General features: G+C 38.2%; 1 protein-coding gene and 1 long non-coding RNA gene across 2 annotated transcripts; both read right to left on the bottom strand.

The window, feature by feature from the left end:
• Positions 1 to 5,275: 5,275 nt before the first annotated feature.
• Positions 5,276 to 6,440, bottom strand: LOC139146155 (uncharacterized). The gene is made up of 3 exons (XR_011555102.1): positions 6,311 to 6,440; positions 5,922 to 6,140; positions 5,276 to 5,436 (listed from the first exon to the last, which is right to left on the bottom strand). It is a non-coding gene; the product is annotated as an uncharacterized lncRNA (long non-coding RNA).
• Positions 6,441 to 6,653: 213 nt separating this feature from the next.
• LOC139146243 (uncharacterized) lies at positions 6,654 to 20,054 on the bottom strand. Its single transcript, XM_070717651.1, has 16 exons — positions 19,924 to 20,054; positions 18,975 to 19,100; positions 16,678 to 16,778; positions 16,329 to 16,499; positions 15,661 to 15,777; positions 15,037 to 15,300; positions 14,313 to 14,469; positions 11,894 to 12,107; positions 11,425 to 11,611; positions 10,893 to 11,074; positions 9,734 to 9,991; positions 9,389 to 9,597; positions 8,990 to 9,107; positions 8,274 to 8,459; positions 7,692 to 7,898; positions 6,654 to 6,932 (listed from the first exon to the last, which is right to left on the bottom strand). The coding sequence occupies exons 1-16, from the start codon at positions 20,010 to 20,012 to the stop codon at positions 6,654 to 6,656; spliced, it is 2,865 nt and encodes a 954-aa protein (XP_070573752.1). The 5' UTR covers positions 20,013 to 20,054.
• Positions 20,055 to 20,453: the final 399 nt, after the last annotated feature.

The following is a 20,453-nucleotide window of genomic DNA, read 5'->3' as shown; positions in this document are numbered from 1 at the left end:
GCATAGTATGCGAGGCCTCCTTGAAGATTAAGACCGGTAACTACAATCCAGTTCAGTATTCCAACGGATTGGTAATCTTGCACGTCCACGCCACCGGGAAATGAACCTACCATAGAAAATTATACCAGGTAATTACAAACGTTCCACCATCAATGTAAGAATCAGCAACTGGTATTTTATGCAATATGTTGAGACAGGTTAATGCAAAAACTGAAGTATCAGAGCAATTTTAATAATACCGCTATTTTGTTAGTAGAATTTTCATTCAACTACAATTCAAGGCAATATCGTACCTAGTGCGATTTCGTATTTCTTAATTCCGGTGCCGTGAGATGTCCTCCCGTGTTCCTCAACATCGTAGAATCCTTCCCAGTGAACGATAAGTTCAGAACTCGAAGTCTTTAGATGCGAAATGAAAAACGTTAAGTAAGAACAGATGACATCATATTGCACAAAATAGAAAAGTCAAGTTGCGCTTAAATTCATAATCATGTTGAGTTCATATTCAATTCTATTTCGTTAGGAAACATAAAATTACGTAGTCTATGTTGGGTGCCTTCAGACGTTATTTGCACGACTTTCAGATTTTATATAGATCGTAAGAAATTGGCTTATAAACTACCTGATATAACTGATTCTCTCTGCCAATTCTCACTGCACCAATAGTGGGCGGGGTATGGTCAGCGACGATTCCATCCGAGCAGGCTGATTCTTCCGGTAGAATAACTTTGATGTTGCCACGATACGTCACTGTTTCATTTGCATACATGCAGATGTAGTAACGCCAGCCATGTTGTAGTTGAAGGCCATCGACATTAACATACTGCGACTGTATGAATAGGAAAAAAACAGACCATTACAATTTGATGACAATTTATTTCTCAGGAATAAATTTCTGTCATATTGCTACTGAGTCAAAATACAATAGTTCACTCACATTTGTTTCACCACAGGCCTCCACATCCGGCGAAGAGCATTCGTAAGAGTCGTAATCTATGTGTTGCTCCGGCTTCTGATATGCGTAACGGTCCAAAGTTTGATCAGAGATGACTTTCCAGCTGAAATTTCCATGTCCAAGGCTTGGCCACACTGCAGAAAGCTTGTGCTTTGAACGGGTGTACTCAGCATCTGAACTTTTCCATTCTGAATCTTCTAAGAGTTCCACATCCCTGTTTAACAACAAACAACAGCAAAGTCGTTTGATGGCAATAAGACATAGTAATGATTGTCGATTAGGAATGGAGATAGTGAGAATGGTAATTAATTGTGAACAAAAGAAACAACAAGAAAATGTCAGTGGTAGTGAAGACAATTCAGTGATAACTTCAATGATTTTAAGGAATTGTGCAGCGTTCACCCTGGATTTTACAATTCCTTATTTTAATTGTTAGAAACGTTTATGACTCAAAAATACCTAACATCGTCGATTTCATCGTCGTATTCTCCTACAGCGTCGATAACAACGTTCTTTGTGATGTGACCAACCACACTGCAATCTTTTATCTCTTTGTGAACTGTAGAGCTGAGTCCCGCCTTGTTGTATCCACGCAATCCAAGTCGGAGACAATCGCTGAAGTCAAGTTCTGCCGCGAGTGTTGTGGCGTAGTGTAACTTTTAATAAGGAATTACAACAAACGAATGTGTGACATACATATATTCTGGAACTCCCAGCGTAAGTTTTATAGACAAAACTAGACAAAATTAGCCTTAAATAATACTGAAGACAATAAACTCCCATTTGCGTCCGGACGGATGTAGCTAAAATGGAAGTACATACTGTCACAAGTATTCTTGCTCGTCTTGTTGGCGGTGTTCTATTGCAAAATCAAACCTAGGGCACTCATGTTCCAACCACCTAATTATACGATGATTATAATCCATACCCCAGAAACACTGCCCTAGGGATTCTTTGTCGCTGTCAATTTATATATCATCAATGTGCGATATCAAACATTTTAACTGTCAAAAGCATCGACCCATACGACTAAGTTTCTTCATATAATAAATAAAAACGTACTTGATCCGACATGGGCGTTGCATTAATCCGTTCCCATGGTAATATCAGGTGACCGTCCGGTGTTTCTTCATCAGATGTTGCAACATTAATGCTCCATTCATAGTAATCAATTGCATCCTCAGTAACACCATCGTCTAACTCTTCTTGTTTGAAAGATTTCCACGTAAAGCTCAGTTCTCTCATGGCACTGCAGAAAATAATTGAAGCGTAAATTGATGCAGTCTCGAAGAAAACAATTTTCATATAAAATGACAAAATCACGGTCCATAAACGCCGCTATACTATCGCAAGCAGATCAATTCATTCCATACAAAGATTACTACATTACTTTACCTTTCATAGATGACTTCATCAATTCCAAATGATACCGGTGGGTACGGAGTTACCCAGAATCCACTGCTCGCAATAGGTTGGAAACATCCGGCTGGATGACAAAATTTTATGATTGAACGGTAACGGCTGCCTGGTCTCAACTTCATACCCGTTACCCGGATGTCACTCTCTCTATGCACAGGTTTGTAATCGACGACGTAATCCCAAACTTCAACACTATTACAATTTCAAAGAAGCATGAAATAAAGAAAATCAATTTAGTAAGTTACTTTAAACACAGATATTCTTGAAATAACCCGAATTCATCTGTGGCTTATTAAACTCTCCGCATTTGACAAACCAGGTGCTCGTGTTTAAATCATGTAGAAACCTCTCAACTCTACTGCCACTTTTGACTTTTTACCTGTTTTGAATAAGCTCACTTTGTAACGCCCATTTCAATTCAGTGATGTAATCAGTCATGTTCTCGGAGATAGTCCAATGAGCGTTGACCGTGGTGACTGAGGCCTGGAAATTTATGTCATCTAAACATGCCTTCCTTCTATCGTAGTCATGATGAATACTGTCACCAATAGCAGTGTAATTTGAACCTAGAAATAAAAAAAAGTTTACGCAAAATGAGGATAACGATTTTGGCAAAATGTTAAGAAGAAAATAACTGCGTTGCAATCAATATCAAGTAGAAATGCTCCCTCATCTTTTCTGGGATAAACTTTCACTGTTTCTATATTTCCAGCACTTTAGACTCACTGTTTCTGCAATTATAGAAAAATGGCGAAGACACCATTAATGTACATTGTGACAAATAAATGCAGTTTCCTCAGTGCCTGCACACGTTGACAGAAATCTTGTGAGAAGATGCAACCGAACTGTTATTGCATAAGGAAAAATGTATTATGTGTATATTAGCCTACTGTCACCATTATGGTTGGAAGCTTTTATACTCACCTATTAGTTCATAACAGGAAAGACCGTCATACACGTAAGTATCTGTCAGTGAATCTCCATCAGAGATGACCATTACTCCGTCCGAACTTACAGACACTGATCCAAGCTCACTCTCTGCTTCTACAGTCACAAAATATCTCTGTCATAAAAGTTAAAGTACAACCATTAGAAAACGTGAAAAAGACGTGACCAGGTACATATTTAGTGATTACACTTAGGAACTATACTGGAGTGATAACACCAAAACGAATCGTTTATTATGGAGAGTTCTTGATGTCCTATAAATTGGAAAGTTGCCTGCCTACATGTATACATGCACGACTCTCTCTCACCCTCTTTCTATGTATGTATGTATGTATGTATGTATGTATGTATGTATGTATGTATGTATGTATGTATGTATGTATGTATGTATGTATCTATGTATGTCTCGGTCTCTTTCAGTCTGTGTCACTCTACCCATATAGTAACTTACTTGATATACGTTCAGTGATAGTCCTTCGAAGGAATACGATGATACTGATGAATCTACATCAGTAAAAGCGACAACGTTGTCTGAGCCTTGTAGAGTTCCGAGCGCCACTCGGTATTGAACATCCTGGTCAGGATGGGAGAATCCCGTCCACCAACAGTGGAAATCTGTTACGCTCGTCTGGAAGTCGATATCTTCAAAATTCTACAACATGCAAGATGGGATAATTGAATTAGACCAGTGTCAAGAGGATCATCATTATAGGGAATAGCCTCTTTGAAACAAAGAATGTACATGATATTCCTGTTTGCATTTGTCGAGAAGCTCTATAATATAGCTATTAACACTGCGGAAATATATGAACAAGGGGAACGCAGAAGCTGGTTTTACCTCAGTAACAATGATCTCAGTTCAGTTCAATGCAAACCACTGAAGTCATCCTAATCTATCACACTTTCATGGATATTCTGCTTATTATAGTCTGTGTTCCCAACTGTTAAATGATTGTACACTAAGTAACCTTGAATGAAATGCCACGTTCATCAGGTGAGACGATATCGTATACAACCCCCTCTCTCGGTAACAGAACGACATGTTTGTATGGAAGGGATGATGCAACCACGCTAAGGCCAGCTACATTGGTGACTTTGATTGAAATGTAATAGGTTTGTTCGCCGTGCAGATGCCAATCTAACATATCCGTCGGTACAGCTACGCAACTTGGAGGGACTGTTACTTCACAAATGTCATGATCACTATCAAGTGTTGACAGAGGTACGTATGACATCATCGATGTATCACCCGGGGCATCTCCTGAAATAAGAAAATAAAATTTTTGTCATTTTTCTCCGAGACCAGTCAACATGCATTAAATGATCAAGTTGTCACTGGAAAAAGGCAAGGATAAAACGCAGTGCTTGTCAGACAGGTTTCGCAACGTAATTGCTGACATTTCAAAAGTGAGGAGTAATGAGGATAGCTAACCATGTAATCCTCCCTAAGCCTTGTAGCACCACTAATTGCCGATGCTTTAAATCCAGCAATGCGTCAATATCCCTGCACGTGGGGACTTAATTCATAGCAAGACCGATAGCTCATCCTAATATTAAGATTACGAGTTTAAGGATTGCTAATGTTTCAGAGCCCCGTTTGAAAACTGGTGTTCTCTGAAATATTATTTTCTCCATGTAAAAAATGGATGCCTTGCTGTTTTAACGGCACAAGCTAACTTGTCAATTTCAGAATGACGATCCGTGACAATGCAGGTAACTGCATTTCGCATTGCACCTTGGGAAATATGTTAATACGAGAAATGCCTGGCTCATCTGACCCACGGACCCTTGTTCAAATTGCAAGAGGCATTCTAACATTGCCTTTTAACGGTCGGAGACCATTTAGCAGCACAGAAAATTCCGCTACGGAACACATGTTGTGTTTCATCAGGAAGACATAGTAGACATAAAAATTTGCATCGAAACAGTTATAGCAACCTACCAACGGCAACTTGATAATCCTCCAATGGATCTAAATCATCGTCATCATAAAAAGCGTCTTGGCTCCAACGAGCAACTAGGTTACTCTTTCCGTGACCATCGTCTTCTAATGTTACTGTGATTTCACCATCGAACTCAGGTGGCGTCACTTCGACAATCAAAGGTCCTACGAACTAGTTTAAAGTATACCATCAAAGAACTCCATTAGCCATAGCCATTTATTAATTTGTTGTATTTTCCAGTATTTAATTCTTGTTTAATCGATAAGTGAACTTAGGATACTGCAGTGGTTTATTGCAAGCATCTTGTCATAAATGTGTGCATTTAGTATTTTTTATTATTCCCCTCGACAATGGTTTCTTCCACGAAAATCAATGCACTTGGTAAATGTAACATAACTTAATCCAAATTCCTCGGAATATATTATGATATTTTCTTGTTATGATTAAAATGTTTCGCCACTAGATCCAAGATACCGCTGTTTCTCATAGAAACCGCAGTTTCCGTTTCCTGACCTGATGGTCGGTGGCCAATTGTAAATTTAAAATAGTTTTAACATGACCGAAGCTCGGGTGCGGATATAACCGCATTCCCCTTATAATTATTATTAATCTTCTACCGGAGCTGATTTTTATCTTCATATCGCGGTAGTATTTACCTCGTTTGCGACTAATTCTGCTCTATTGATGGCTTTGATGACGACATAGAATTCAACCCCTTCTCCAAGATTGGGATGATACGTCAGAAAAGCAGGGTGGGACTTGGTTGATGTGAATGGTAGGATATCAGGAATCAACCCTGAGGGCGCACTACTCAGACCAACTTCATAATCGAAGATACCACTTTCTGCGTCCTCGCCGTGCCATTTTAAAGTTAACTGAAAGAATAAGTGAGTGTTTTGGCAGAGCTGGTTATATTTGAAAAGGATAAATGAAAAGTATGTGCCTTATTTGTTACTAAGAAATATTCGTAGAGTACATTGTTGAGTAGTAGAGAACATATTTCAAGACATTTGATGTTCACAGTATGTAAGGCTTCATCACTTACGTGATTTTCTTTTCTCAAAAACGCATGAGTAGATAAAGGTCCAATTAATAAACATTCAGAATCATCAAGAGTTGTGGAAGGATTTTCTTCTGAACGTGGATACAACTCAAAGTCAGCTGCAAACCGCGACGCATTCCTTTAAACAAGAAAGTGAAGATGTTGAAAATGGATATAGAGACAGAAAGGCATTTATCATGATATTATTTCTACATTTAGTTTGAGATGTGTGTTTACTATACAGTAAAACTATAGTGCTGCACAATTCTTATTCTTTGCTGTTTTAGTTTATTACAATTTAATTGTCGTTTGAAGCCAATTAAATGTCGGAATAGTTCAGTTTAACTTACATGCAAGCCTGTGATGCATTCTGTACTTCCTGTCTGTACCTGTTTTCATCAATAAACCAGACTGTGCCATCACCGTCATTCACTAACCCAGGCCGTACGTATACATCATCAATAACAACGTCAGTGACGAATGGTTCGCTGACATCGACGGTCACTCCGTCCGAACATACAGGATTAGAGGGCGCCATCGCTCGGTTGTAGGCGATAACCGTGCAGTGATACCGACCCGGAGAGGGCGCTGTCCAATCAGCTTGCGTTGATGTGGTAGTGAATAACTGGAAATTAATCAAGTTATGATGATTACTTTGTCGGGGGGCACGTATGTTAGTAAATTTTAGGTATGCAAATCATGTTCACTTACGTGACTCTCTGAATAAGCAACATTGCTGTTGGAAAGCTTGCATAAAGTCATTGCTGCTGACTTTTGTAGATGTAATTATTATCTCAAAAGTAGTATCATCAATAGCACGTTTATGAATCAATTATTTATTATTCGAGAAATAAAACTGACAGTTTGAATGTTTACAATGGTAACCTCCACCGATTGTCCAAAATCAGTGGCTTGAAATTTTGTCGATGTTGCAATATTCAGTGCATAACGTTCCCATCTCATGTAGCTATTTAATTGAACTCATATCAGTGACAATGTTTTGTTTGTTTTTTTGTCTTGTGTGTATTTGTCAAAGTTTGACATTGTCCCCAGAGCCTGTTGAATTGTGAAATAAATAAATAAATCAATAAATAGATGAATAATGATGCGCTTGCAATTCCTTACAAATACCAATGGAGGTAAAAATAATAGCAAAGACCATTGACCCCTTTGAATATTAATGTCATCGTGACCTCTGACATGGGTTTCATAGCAACTGTCGAGGAAAAATATACTATAAACATGGATCATTTTAAACTGGGAGACGTAAAGGGGTTAACATTGACAAAGTTTGTCGTGAACATTTTGCTATACACAAGCTAGGACTGGATTGCTAACTTGAAGACAGTGCAATGATCAAAATATTCGAGCTGTAACTACTTACTGGTTCTTGGACCGGAAACATGAGTTCGTTGTCATATAAGCAGTCAGTTCCAAAGTAGTAGACGTATAACATTATGCCACTCTCTCTGTCAAAGAAGCCGTCCCATGATGCAAATATCTCAAAACTTTGTTGGAAGTCTATATCTGGATAATTTGGTAAACTGTCATGAACACTGCCCTCATGAGGCGGGCTGTTGTCGACTGTTATCTGAAACAAGATGATACGACGCAGCGTTTTCATGCTGATAAAGGTAACCAAGCATATAGAAGGTGGCAATATTGAGTTGTCATGGTTGTAATATTATCTCTGCTATGACTCTTGAGTAAGGTAATTTCTATAATTTCTTCTTGCCTTTGAGAGTCTTTGGCCAAAGGAGAGCTTGTCTTTGTATAGGTTTGAAATTGTTTTTTATCTATACAAAGTGTGTCTACATATGCCCCTGGGGAAAACAAGTGTAAGTGAGATCGAAAATGTGGTTAGACTTAAAATGAATGAAAGTAAACTGTGGTAACAATCGATCGCGAAGATATCTATTACTTTCATATGATGTTGATGTATTTGTGCTTATTTTCCGTGACATACCTGGAACTGACGAGTTGTCTTCAACATCGCCCTATTGGTCACAGTTACCGAAAATATATAATCATAGTCATGCGTTCCAGTCGGTATGGACATCAGTTCTTTGTTCATTTCGATGGTGAAATTTCTGTAGTAACACTCACCCATGGGAATGCATGAACATTCAGGAGGGTTGCAGTCGTTCGCTTCCTTAAACGATATCATATAGATTATTTAAAAAATAAATGTATTTGAGATATCTATAATTGCAGAATCAGGCTTATTCAATGTGCACCTTATGAGTTGCATTAAGACAAGGGGAATTCTTCGTCTTCTACACTATTATCGACTTTGAAACAAATGGTAACTATAAATGGCAAAAAAGGTACGTTCTTATCTTATTCACTCTGCTACAACATTCCGCGCCCACAAACACCATTTGAAATATTCTGTATCCACAGATCTATCGCAGAATCCATTGAAATGGACTCGTCCAATATACAGTAGAATCCATGAGGAGTCCCTCAACATCCAGAACTGGGAATCCAGCACTAGAATGCATAATGGATTCCCCCAGGATTCCTAAGTATTTTAATATAATCAAAAAATGAATCCAGCGTAATCCTTTTTGGATTCAGCTCTTCCGGCATAATGAAAGTGTGGCCATTTTAACTCAATTTGGCGAAATAAACTGTATGTGATTGGCAAATCTAAAGAGTGTCGTGTGTGAATATGCTTACCGGCCTGACAACAGGTAGGTGTCCTTCACCATGTATCAACGTGGTGTCATCCATGTCGAATAACTCCCAGTGGACAAGTGAGAGACCACTGTGATCATCAAAGGAGTCGAACACCACTCTGTAGCAAACAAAATCCAAATTATTACAGGATTAATTGGGTATAGATTCATCTTGAAGAGCACACTTGAACATCGCCAACCACGCCAATTAATGAGAAACAGACATAGATGTGTCTGTACAGAATGAACGAACACTTACTCAAACACGAAATAACAAGACGACTTTGCAGTGAAAAGATCCAGTATTACGTGTGGAGAAACTATAAACGTCAAACCAATTCGACAGCACTGTCACAGTCTATGAAATATACCATAGACCTAAAAAGACATGTACACTTACGTCATTTCATACAGATCTTCTGAATTGTGTACTGCGAGGTAGTCAACTCCATCTCGAGTCAGGTACATCTCACCAATTTCAGGCGGGGTAGAATCTGAGTGTACGGTGACATTATCTATAACGGTGTTTCCCATTACATCATAGCCGTTTATCCAGATTCTGATAGTATCGCCGTCTTGATGAGAAATTTCCAGATCGACCTTTTCTGCCTGTACAGAGGGTGCAGTGAAAAAGCTAGATTATTAATGATACCAGCACTGTGTTTTGTCAAATTGACGTATTCATAATGTTTTAACATTGGGTCTCTTTATTTAAATACTGCACTTCTTGGTAAAAATGTCCTACCTCAACATCGTCCACAACTGACCATGTTGTTGCACCCGTCAATGATTCCCCTCCCTCTTGGTCAACCCCGAAAGCAACCTCGAATTTGACGATTCCATGGGCGTTTGGTATAGCTTCACGTGACCTAGTATCTGGTGGCTGACCCGTCAGCTCGTCATATGCCGGTAATATATCAAGAGAGTAATCACCAATTGCATCCAGTTTGCCATTAACTTTGTGAAACTCGTTTTGAAAGTGTTGATACCATTGGACTTGGACCTACGAACAAAGTGAACAGTAGTCAGTAAAATACACTGATAACAACAGTGAAAAAAGATTAATTGCTCATACAAATACCTTGCTGATCTCAAATAGAATCGGACGGAAACAGTTTTGTTGACTGATCATGAGAACACAGATTTTCTGTCATCTATTCAACAGTAAAGAGACTCTTGGACTCGGCTGAATTTTACTAGGTACGTTATACGGAGCTAAACTGCTATTCGTAGGTCGAAGGTTATTGTTTCATACTCAAGCTCGTAAGATGCATGTATAGAGGTTACTTAAGGAGTGTGACGTATTGCTTTTGAACCCATTGGCGGTGGATAAATTTTTCTTGTGTCAATTTCCCTCACATGTGGAATTGAGGATCCACACTCTATGCCCAAACAAAACTCAGTTTGCATAAAAGAATTTCTTTGACTTTTGTCATTCCACACAGAAAAAAATATTTTCCCGTAAATTCATCAACAATGTCGATAAATGAATGCTCATTGGGCTACCACTTTCAGTACTTTTGACGCACGTGATACTGGTATGTACAAGTAACGCAATTTATACAACCTTTTAAAATAAATTTAGCCGACAATGGTTAAGCTTGGCTAAAAAAATCCTGTAGGCAGAGTATAGATTTGTTGTAATAGATGAGGTTGCTCTCAGGGAACGTGAAGATAAATCTGTGATAATGAAAGTTTCGTATGTACCATTTAGCAAACTGCATGAATGTAAAATATTTCGCATAATCATATAAAATCTGAGGACAATACGATCCAACGGCAGTTTGCCCACTCTCTTACCCTAAAGGCACCAAACGACAATTTGATGTTTTTATAAATATTTGTGAGGAATGTATTGTCTCTACGGGGCAAAACACGAATTTACAATTTATACTACCATATACCTTTGACTCAGCGCTAGTAATCCATGTGTAGCTAGTGTTCTCAGCTGCCGATTCCACTCTCATAGGATAGTGACCAGTGTCGTCAATGTGAGGTGTGTTGACGTTGTCAAACATAAGGTATCTCATCGCATTATCGTGGTTTCCCGCCTTATCTGTCACCGTCAGGAGAACACAGTATACTCCTAAAATTGCATTGTGATAACAAAACCAGTCAACTTTTTAATCAGTTCTTTAGTTGAGTTGTGTTTCTAGGTTATATCAAAATTTAAACCATTTCCTAAAACATATCAGCCAAAAATATAACCAACGTATAAAACAATCAGTCGAAGCTGGACATTTCATCTTGTTAGATTCAAGTTACACTTAGACAAGGACTTGGTAAATATTCACATCAAACATTAAATATAGCAAAGCCGCTCAGAGAATTCACATATCACCAAAGTATATATTAGCGAACTTTGAGGAGTGCATCCTTAGCCTTAGTTGAGATCCGTCGACATTAAACTCTGAAATTCGTAATCAGTATACTCACCAGGGTCAGAGATATTCACAGAACAGTTCGACGCAGGCGCGAAGCTCTCCCATTTTTCTGCAAGGGCTCTGTCCTCAGAGCACGCCAATAGCCCATTGTTGGACTGAGTTGGTAGTACATGAATTTCGTAATGGTGGACTTGTGATATGTCATCCAGCCAGCCAGACCAAGAAATGTCTATAGTTGGCTAAAAAGCGTAATTTTAATGAAATATTGCATTTTCTCCTCGAATACCACACATACATGCGATCAAAAGAGTCATGTTACGTCGCAATGAACTGTAAAGTTGCGTTATAAGATATAAATTCACTAAAAAATAACAGATTACGATGTCAATAGGGTATTTCGTGTAGCTTTCTAGTAATATTTAAAGGCATTAAATTTTCGTCCATAACTGGCCTGCATATATCGCACATCTAACAGATAGTAAACTTTGTAACACATTGGTGAATTTCTTGCTAGGTTTTACCTCTTTTGTATATGGTGGGCCTCGTTCAAGGAGACTGGAAGCATCACAAGAAGTTTCCAAAGAGCAGTGATACGGTTCCTCAAAATCGAAGGTGAACGAAGCACTGGTGTTAAATATCAGTCCCTCGTAGTATGTGCGATCAGTCTGGTTGACATCAGGGTACCCTACCGTATCTAAGTAACCACCGTTCTTGATTGATATATTGAATACGAGTCTGGAAGAGGAAGAGTCGTTCGATTACTATACCGTATGTTGATACACAGGGCTAATACAGTTAAGTAATGTTCAGTTGGTATATAGTATTACAAAAGTAGTTTATCTCACACAAAGGTTAATGGACAAAGTGGTCATCGTTACCAGTAAAATTATACATTAAACTAACGAGAGTTCAATTATTAACTAATTAGCATGCAAATAGACAAACACGATATTATTGGTAAATGTCAAAAGAACTTAATTCCCTTTTACAAGGCTGTTTTTGAGGTTTGGTCACAACACATGTTGGAATGATATTAAGATGAAAATAATTAACACTTAATTAGGGAAAATGAGTATTTCATGTGATCAGTTCGCAAAAGAGTCATAATAAGGTTTAACTATCATTGCTGTTAAAGACAACAGCTTCATTGATGTCTGTGATTGGACGTCTTGTTTTGTAATACTTAATTCATATCTATCGTTTGATCGAAACCACGCCTTTTATTGGTTTGTATAAAACAATTTTCGAAAAAAAGTGACCTTGGGCAGCACAAGTATGAGCATGGGGGATAGAGAGAGGTCACCGCTACCTCTATCCCAGACGACATGTAAATTCTATGCGTGTGAAATGCATGGGTGTTAACTTTAAAGGCCAAGAGCTCCTTCTCTGTTCATGTATCCTAGCGACCTCGAGCTCTCACATGGCAACATCCCGAGGGAAGATAATACTGTGAATTGTAATACATGGTTGAGCATCCGGATATCAATCCCTCTACCTCTCGCATGGCAATATCTGGATGGAAGACGGAAGTGAACTGTAATACATGGAAGAGAATCCGGGTATAGAGAAGAAAGCTCTGAATTGGAAAAGGCGCAATCGAGCGAAAGTGCGAAGACAGACATGCGGTTCAATGTCAGAAAGTGTGGCCTTGAACTTCAAACGACATTGTAATACGTTGTGGAAGAATCTGACCGGTACAAGCAAACTCCACTAAGACGAACAGCAAGTATTGAACAGACCAGGATGACGACGAGAAGTGAATACGATGAAATTATCTTTGGGATTTAGACTGAGTGAGTAACGCTGCAATATGAACCAATTTAATATATCTTTGTAGAAACCGACTGCTGAAACGTCACCTCAACAGATCAATATACTGCAAATAACGGAGAAGAATGCAGCGCGTTACAAAAATCACCGACCTCTTCAGTGAAGCAGCCTGTGAGTGTCGCAATGTAGTTTGAGGCATCACGGACTCTGCGAAGCCTAAACTAATTACCAATAACTATCGATGAACCCAAAAGCAATCCAGCCGTAAGCATTGGTCCGTACAATATATTTAATGTTCTGTTAAATGTTTTATGGTGATAGAGTATTTTTGAAAGACGAAATTGATCTCTTCATAAGGTTAAATATTAGTGTAGAGATTAATGGCACGTAGGCGGTTATTTGCAACGGAAAATTTGGCAATGAAGAATTAATTTTCTTTCTTCTCGTCAAATTTCGCATAATTTCACATTCAAGCAAACGCTTCCTTTGGTATCTAAAATTAACCACTTCGCTTGGCCCGCAGATAAATATAAGGAATTCGTCTATGCGCGCACTATACTAGTACGGATACAGTACGCCCTTCGGCCTTTCCTGACTCTACGTACCCCTCTTGCACAGCCGGCCTTTCCGAGGGTCACCAAAGGAGGGCTTGTTATATTATGCACAGACAATCTCATCATAAATTTCAAGTTAGTGAGGTACTGGAATATTAAAAGCTACTTATCCCGTTAGCTCATTCTTTTTTATTTCAAAGTAAATAAACTGCATAGAAAGATTTTTGTTGCTTCTTTCCACGGATAAATATTTTAAACAATCGATTGAAATGAAGTTCCGATATATGATTTGTAAAAAACCGACCGACCGCCGCTGCGTTTAAAGCGAAGCGGTCTATATAAGAAATCAACGGAGACATAAAAACACAGTTGAATATAAACAGCGAATTCAGAATGCGTGCTTAAAGTACGGCATGCGACTGGTAAAATCTTTGTCAGCCCTTTTGTATCACAATCGGTTTCTCATATCGAGTTAAAGTACCTTTGAGGTTAAAAATTGCAATGCGGTTAAATAGGCTTGCATGTTTGAAAATAAATGAAAACATCGCGCATGCTCTGTAGAGGGTAATGAATGGTATTTTGGATACTTGGGAATTATTTGACAAGAAGTACTTACACATCTCCATTCTGGAATGGATATCCGGTATCTTCAGAGAACAGACAATCCACAGGGATTGCAACCGACGGGTTATCAGCAGAATTGTTCATTAAAGCTCTGCACCTTTGTGTCGCTGAGAAACTCCCGTTGGTGAGTGAGGTGTTCCCATTTACGACTACATTGCAAATGAACAGAAAGCGAGATACTTTTAAGACAAAGTTTTTGCTCTAGAATAATCAGATGATTTATGCTTTACTTATAAGGCAAAGAAAAATACTAAGTTTGTTTCTCGTTCTAGACACATTGCAAAAATGATGCGATGACGCGGCTTTTTTATTCTTCTCAATTTTTTAATTCTTCAAACAACAAGGACGGGCAATACAACATAGCAATGCACGCAGAGATAAATGCACAACAGTGTTGCTTTAGTATTTTTGTATAGCAACAGTGCAACAATGCACAGCTTTGATAGCCTAATATAACAGTGACATATGTGTACACAATTCTGAATGTTAGTGTCAGTTATTTTGTTTACACCTCTGTTTTAAAGAGCACTGTGTTATGCACTATAGTCGCGTATTTTGCGATTTTATTTCCTCATGAGCAGAAAAACGGTTGACGCGGCGGGTCTGAATTGACGCGCGCATGGATGAGAAACAAACTCTTAATTTTTCTTGGCCTAAACCTAAATTGAAATATCGCACTACCGAAATACATTGAAAACACACTAAGCCTTACTCACCAGAAGAAAACAAGTGGAAGGTCGTCATCGAGTAGATAACCCCGACTTTAAAATCTTGTACATACACAGGCATCGTTGGATAACGCTCCGCGCCACGAAAGTATGTAGTCCACTCAACTTTTATGCGATTCATGCCCGGGTCGTTCACATACTGTGTTTCCTCGTGTAATTTCATACATTCGGCTTCTACTCTGTCGATGACATTTTCTCCATCCACGCGCTGGACTTGTGCGAAGCATTCGAGGGGAACTGCGTAATTGTCAACTGGAAAACAGATTTTTGAAATGAAATAGTTATTAGATGAGTGTAATTAACCCTATTTACACGATAGATAAAACACAATAGATAGCTTCGGACAAACACGAATTAAACTCTTGTGACCACCTCTTGTGTCCCTCTTTCTCTCTTTCTCTATCTACGTGCCTTTACCAAGGTATATGTCCTGTGCATAAGTGTCGTGCAAAGTCATTTATGTCAGAGGCCCACTGAGTTTGTATTGTACATTGTTGTTAATCAGCAACGGCGAAACCGTCGATGAATGAGTTGGACCTCCTTTCGTTCGGAAAATATGCAATAAAGATTAACTAAAACGTTTGTGACATCTTATCTTAGGATTTTACATACTTGTCAAACAGCCGTCGCCCGAAAACCCAGTAGTACAGTTACACGTGCTGGGAGGACCATCTGGGTGACATTCTCCGGGATAACAGTATACATCACTCGAAATCCATGAGCATCGAGCTTATAACATGAAATTTAATATTTCGAAAACTAAGACATTAACCAAACACAGCGTTTAGTTAAGTACACAGAAAACGATATGAAACATAATGGATTAACATCATCATCGTGTGTTTTCTCATGACCAGAGGATTTGAAGATTCCTTTTTTCAATATAAATTGATTTTCTCAACGTGCAATCAAATATTTTGGGAAGGATTTGACTAACTATCACAAAATATTTTAGTCGAGATAGTACCGTGTGACATTATGGATAGGGTCAATGAGACTGAGATAAGGCCAAAGATAACTGGCTAATATTCATGAAACCTAACAGTCAAATACATGGATTTCACAAATGTTTCAAGTTTTCGCTTGCCTGTTTCTCTGACCTTCTGGTATGAATAATATGATATATATGCGATCACCTTTACTGGGGCTGCTATTCTGTAATATTTCTTCACAACACTCTATTAGAGTGCGAGTTAATGAAATCAGAATTGGTATATGGTACCATAGCCATGCTCGTATATACTCTTACATTAATCAAACGGTATAAAGAAAACACTTACGTTGACAGACACCGTCTTCGACGATGTAAGGATACACATTCTGGTTTCGGGGGAGCAAAGCGTATGCCTTCATATCGCCACCATAGTCATGTTCACATTTAAGACAGTACTGATCGTCCTTTGATGTGCAACGTCGTTGACCCGTGTCACAGTTTGGAAGCTCGCTGCAGTCTTCAAGTCAGAAAACAAATGTAGACTGGACTATTTTGCCAACCAATATACATGATTACAACGATTATGAACTGATGTTTATCAGAAGCGTATCCCAATGAGCATTTTTACACATAATTCTTTTCTGCAACCACGCTGCGATCAACATCGAAATTCGCATAACTCACTGGTTACTTACCACATTCAGGTCCCCCGCTGTCACAGAAAACTTCACATGTGCCTAAATAGTAAGTCGTTTCAAGACGGTACTGCCATCTTGATGCGATTCTGTAACCCCATCTGCAAACAAAAAATGCCTTTTATAATAATACGTATTGTTAACCTCATGTCTACGAGTATGGAATATTTTAATTTGCACAAGGGGATCGAATTCTCACACTTATAGGTTTGTCATTTGCTATGTCTGGTACATTTGTAATGTGTAACTTATTTTTGTCTGAACAGGTCACCAGCTAGTTGATATGCGTTCTGGATTGTCTTTACTGGAAAAATATCTCTCATAAATATTATACCTTAAATATCGTAGGCAGCAACCGTGGAAATGACCGACACATTAATTGCGTCCACATTGTCCTGCCGCAGTGATATTTCACATGTCACCAGCACGAGAGGTACCTTTAAGGTAGTTTTCAAGATCACGTGTGCCTACAGGGAGCACTCCAATAGAGTAATACCAGACATGAACTGAATATGCTCACGTGTTTTACAACAGGTTCATTAATCCCTTCACAGAACAATAAGATATATGTTATCACTAAATGTAGCAGGTTTTTTCAACTTCGCACAGTACTCTAAGAGTTTAATCACTAATTACAAAACTTTATTTAATATGCAAATGAGCTGTTAATTAACTTGACACTGCTCAATGCTTCATGGGACAATTAGATATCCATCAGATCAACATTTGTAGCACGTTTTATTTAATTTAGTGCTGTAATTTTAGAGTAATGTCACTAATTACAAAGTTCATTAAATATGCAAATAAACCCTTAATTAACTTGACACTGTTCAATGATTCATAGCACAATTAAATATTTATCAAATCAATTTCTGTCGCACGTTTCACAAAATTTAGTGACGTAATTTCAGAGTTATATACCTAATTACAAACTTTATTAAATATGCAAATGAACCCTTAATTAACTTTACACTACTAAATGCTTTACAACACAGTTAGATATCTGTCGGATCAGTATATGCAGCAGTTTTCATGACGTTTGATGCAGTTATTTCGGAGTTATATGACTAATTATAAAACTTCATGAAATATATGCAAATGAGCTTATTGTTAACTTGACACTGCCAAATGCTTCTCGGTACAATTTGATATTTATCAAATCAACATCTGTAGCAAGTTTTATCAAATTTACCGCTGTAATTTTGGAGTAATATCACTATTTACAAAGTTCATGAGATATGCAAGTGAACCCTTAATTAATTTCACACTACTAAATGCTTTACACTACAGTTAGATATCAGTCAGATCAATATCTGCAGCAGATTTCATCACATTTGGTGAAGTTATATCGGGGCTATATGACTAATTACAAAACTTCATAACATATGCAAATGAGCTATTTGTTAACTTGACACTGCCAGATGCTTCTAAGTACATTAAGATATATCAGATCAATATTTGTTGCAAGTGTCATCAAGTTTGGTGCAGGAATTTCAGAGTTATCTCACTAATTACAAAAGTTCGTTAAATATGCAAATGAGAAGATAATTGACATGGCACTCACAGTATCATCATAATGTTCTGAGACTGTCATCTGTGAAAAGTTTCATGAAATTTGTGCAGTATTTCTTGATATATGTCTACACTGTCATTACCGTCTCCATAGGGAAACCATTGTACGAAAAAAAAAGATATTGCATAAGTTCATTAATATGCAAGCCACACTAAGCAAAATCTAATCAGTTCTTGCAAGTAGCATATGGTACCTGTGTACCAAATCTGACTTGAATCCGTTCAGGTGTTTTTGAGTTATCGTGTAAACAGTCAGACAGACAGACACACACACACACACACACACACACACACACACACACACACACACACATACACTAACATACACACACACACACGGACAAACAGACAGACATCGCTATGACATTAGCCCACGTGTTTACACACGTGAGCTAATAACCAGTTTTTGGTATTGTTGTATAACAACTTAAACAAACAAAAGGAACAAAAAACGAAAATTATGAAGAGACATCTACGTGCGCAAACGGAACAAATCATCTCTGACTAACATATCATTTTCATAGTTAGCGCTTTTGTGTTATACAAAAACTTTTTTCAAACTGTGCATTTTCCAAACTTTTAAGTATTCCAAGTTAGATAATATACCTAAAAACTTTCTGTAAGCTTGGCTACTGGTAAAATTGAAAAAAATATGTTGTCCTTGAAGTTGACAAATTTTATTGGATGTCTGTAATGCTTACGGTCCACTATGCATTTACATTTACCTGTAAGCCGTGCAGGCTTTCCATGACCAAAATCCACAGTCTGTATAGTATTTCTCTCTTACCGCCTCCATGTAGTACACGCGATAAGACACGTACACGTCACGTCTTAGAGGGCACAAGTCTGGTCTGTGGAAGATAGCAAAATTTAATCAGGATTGTAAATTCTCCCTTTTAATATAGTATTGTCCGAAAATATGAGCACTCAGTGCACTCATATTTGAACAATATTCGTATGCTCCTAATACACACTTTTGCGATGGCAGTTTGCAGTAAAATTAGCCGGAAGTCAAAACATAAGGCATACCTCTTTCTTAAACATCCATTAACCCTTTTCCTGCAAGACTGTATCACTTCCCCGTCAGCCAAGTCAGTAAAAAACGGTATTGAGCCAAAACATGACGTATTTTCACCCACTCAGCTTGGTCTGTTATAGCATCTTTAGTCCAAAAATATTAAGTTTACAGTATATATGTTTTCAACAGCCTTCAAATGTACAGTATTATGTTAAAATACACCATATGGAATATGTTGTGTTTATTAATTTTAATCAGGGGTTCAGGGCGGTCAAACACTGGCCACAACATTTCCAGAAAAATGTACCATACATAAAAAAACCATAAAAGAAATCCTCGTTCAAGCAAAGATAAAATGCCAAGTAACGAACGTGTGGTTTAACGGTTTTTTCTTTCTTTGATTTTTACTTCCGCGTTTACGTAGCTCTGAAAAATTAAGGTTCGGCAGGTAAAAAAATAGGGTAGGTCGGGTTATCGGAACAGCTGCAAAATGTTTTTTGTTAGGCCTCACCAACCCTGTATCATAAAGATGGATGTACTGCCCGTGGTGCGAACGACTTACAAATACCTAATGTCCCTTGTAGGACAGCTGTGAAGTGAAAGTAAATTCAGCGTCATCCAAATCGTTTGTCAAGAAAAGTCATGGAACTACTCACTCTTGAGCATTTGCTGCAGGTAAAATGAAAAAGTAAGTGAAGCACAATATAGTGCCGATGGCTGCCTGCGACAGCACCGTGGCCTTCATGACACTCACACCCGTCGACGTGTCGTGGTTGTGGTTGTTCCGGGCTCTGCGAAGATGAAACTGAATATTAGACTTTCTCAAAAGGATGAGCTTTTGTTTCACTTATGATTTATGCACTGCGTAAAACTGTCATACTTGTAGAACCCAGAGACATCATTTATTGACGTGTACAGAGCCTTCTTTTGTTTGTCTTATGAGTCTTCATTGTGCCTTTCCACCAAAGATTAACAATTTTTTAAAGCTTACGACAAGCATTAAGACTCCAGATATGTAAATATCATGTTGTTTCCGTCAACAATATCCTGGTGTACGTTTATCATTTACCAGTGCTCATGCTGCTGAATCATGGTGACGTTCACCAGAAAATATCAGCATAGATAGTTCAGTGTGTAGGTGTAGATACATCCGCCAAATACTCCTAGTATAGGCGTATTCGATTTA

The sequence above is a fragment of the Ptychodera flava genome, chromosome 12 (genome assembly GCF_041260155.1).
Source record: "Ptychodera flava strain L36383 chromosome 12, AS_Pfla_20210202, whole genome shotgun sequence".
Taxonomy (NCBI): domain Eukaryota; kingdom Metazoa; phylum Hemichordata; class Enteropneusta; family Ptychoderidae; genus Ptychodera; species Ptychodera flava.
Note: the sequence above shows the minus strand (reverse complement) of the source record. Positions and strands in the feature narration are given on the sequence as shown.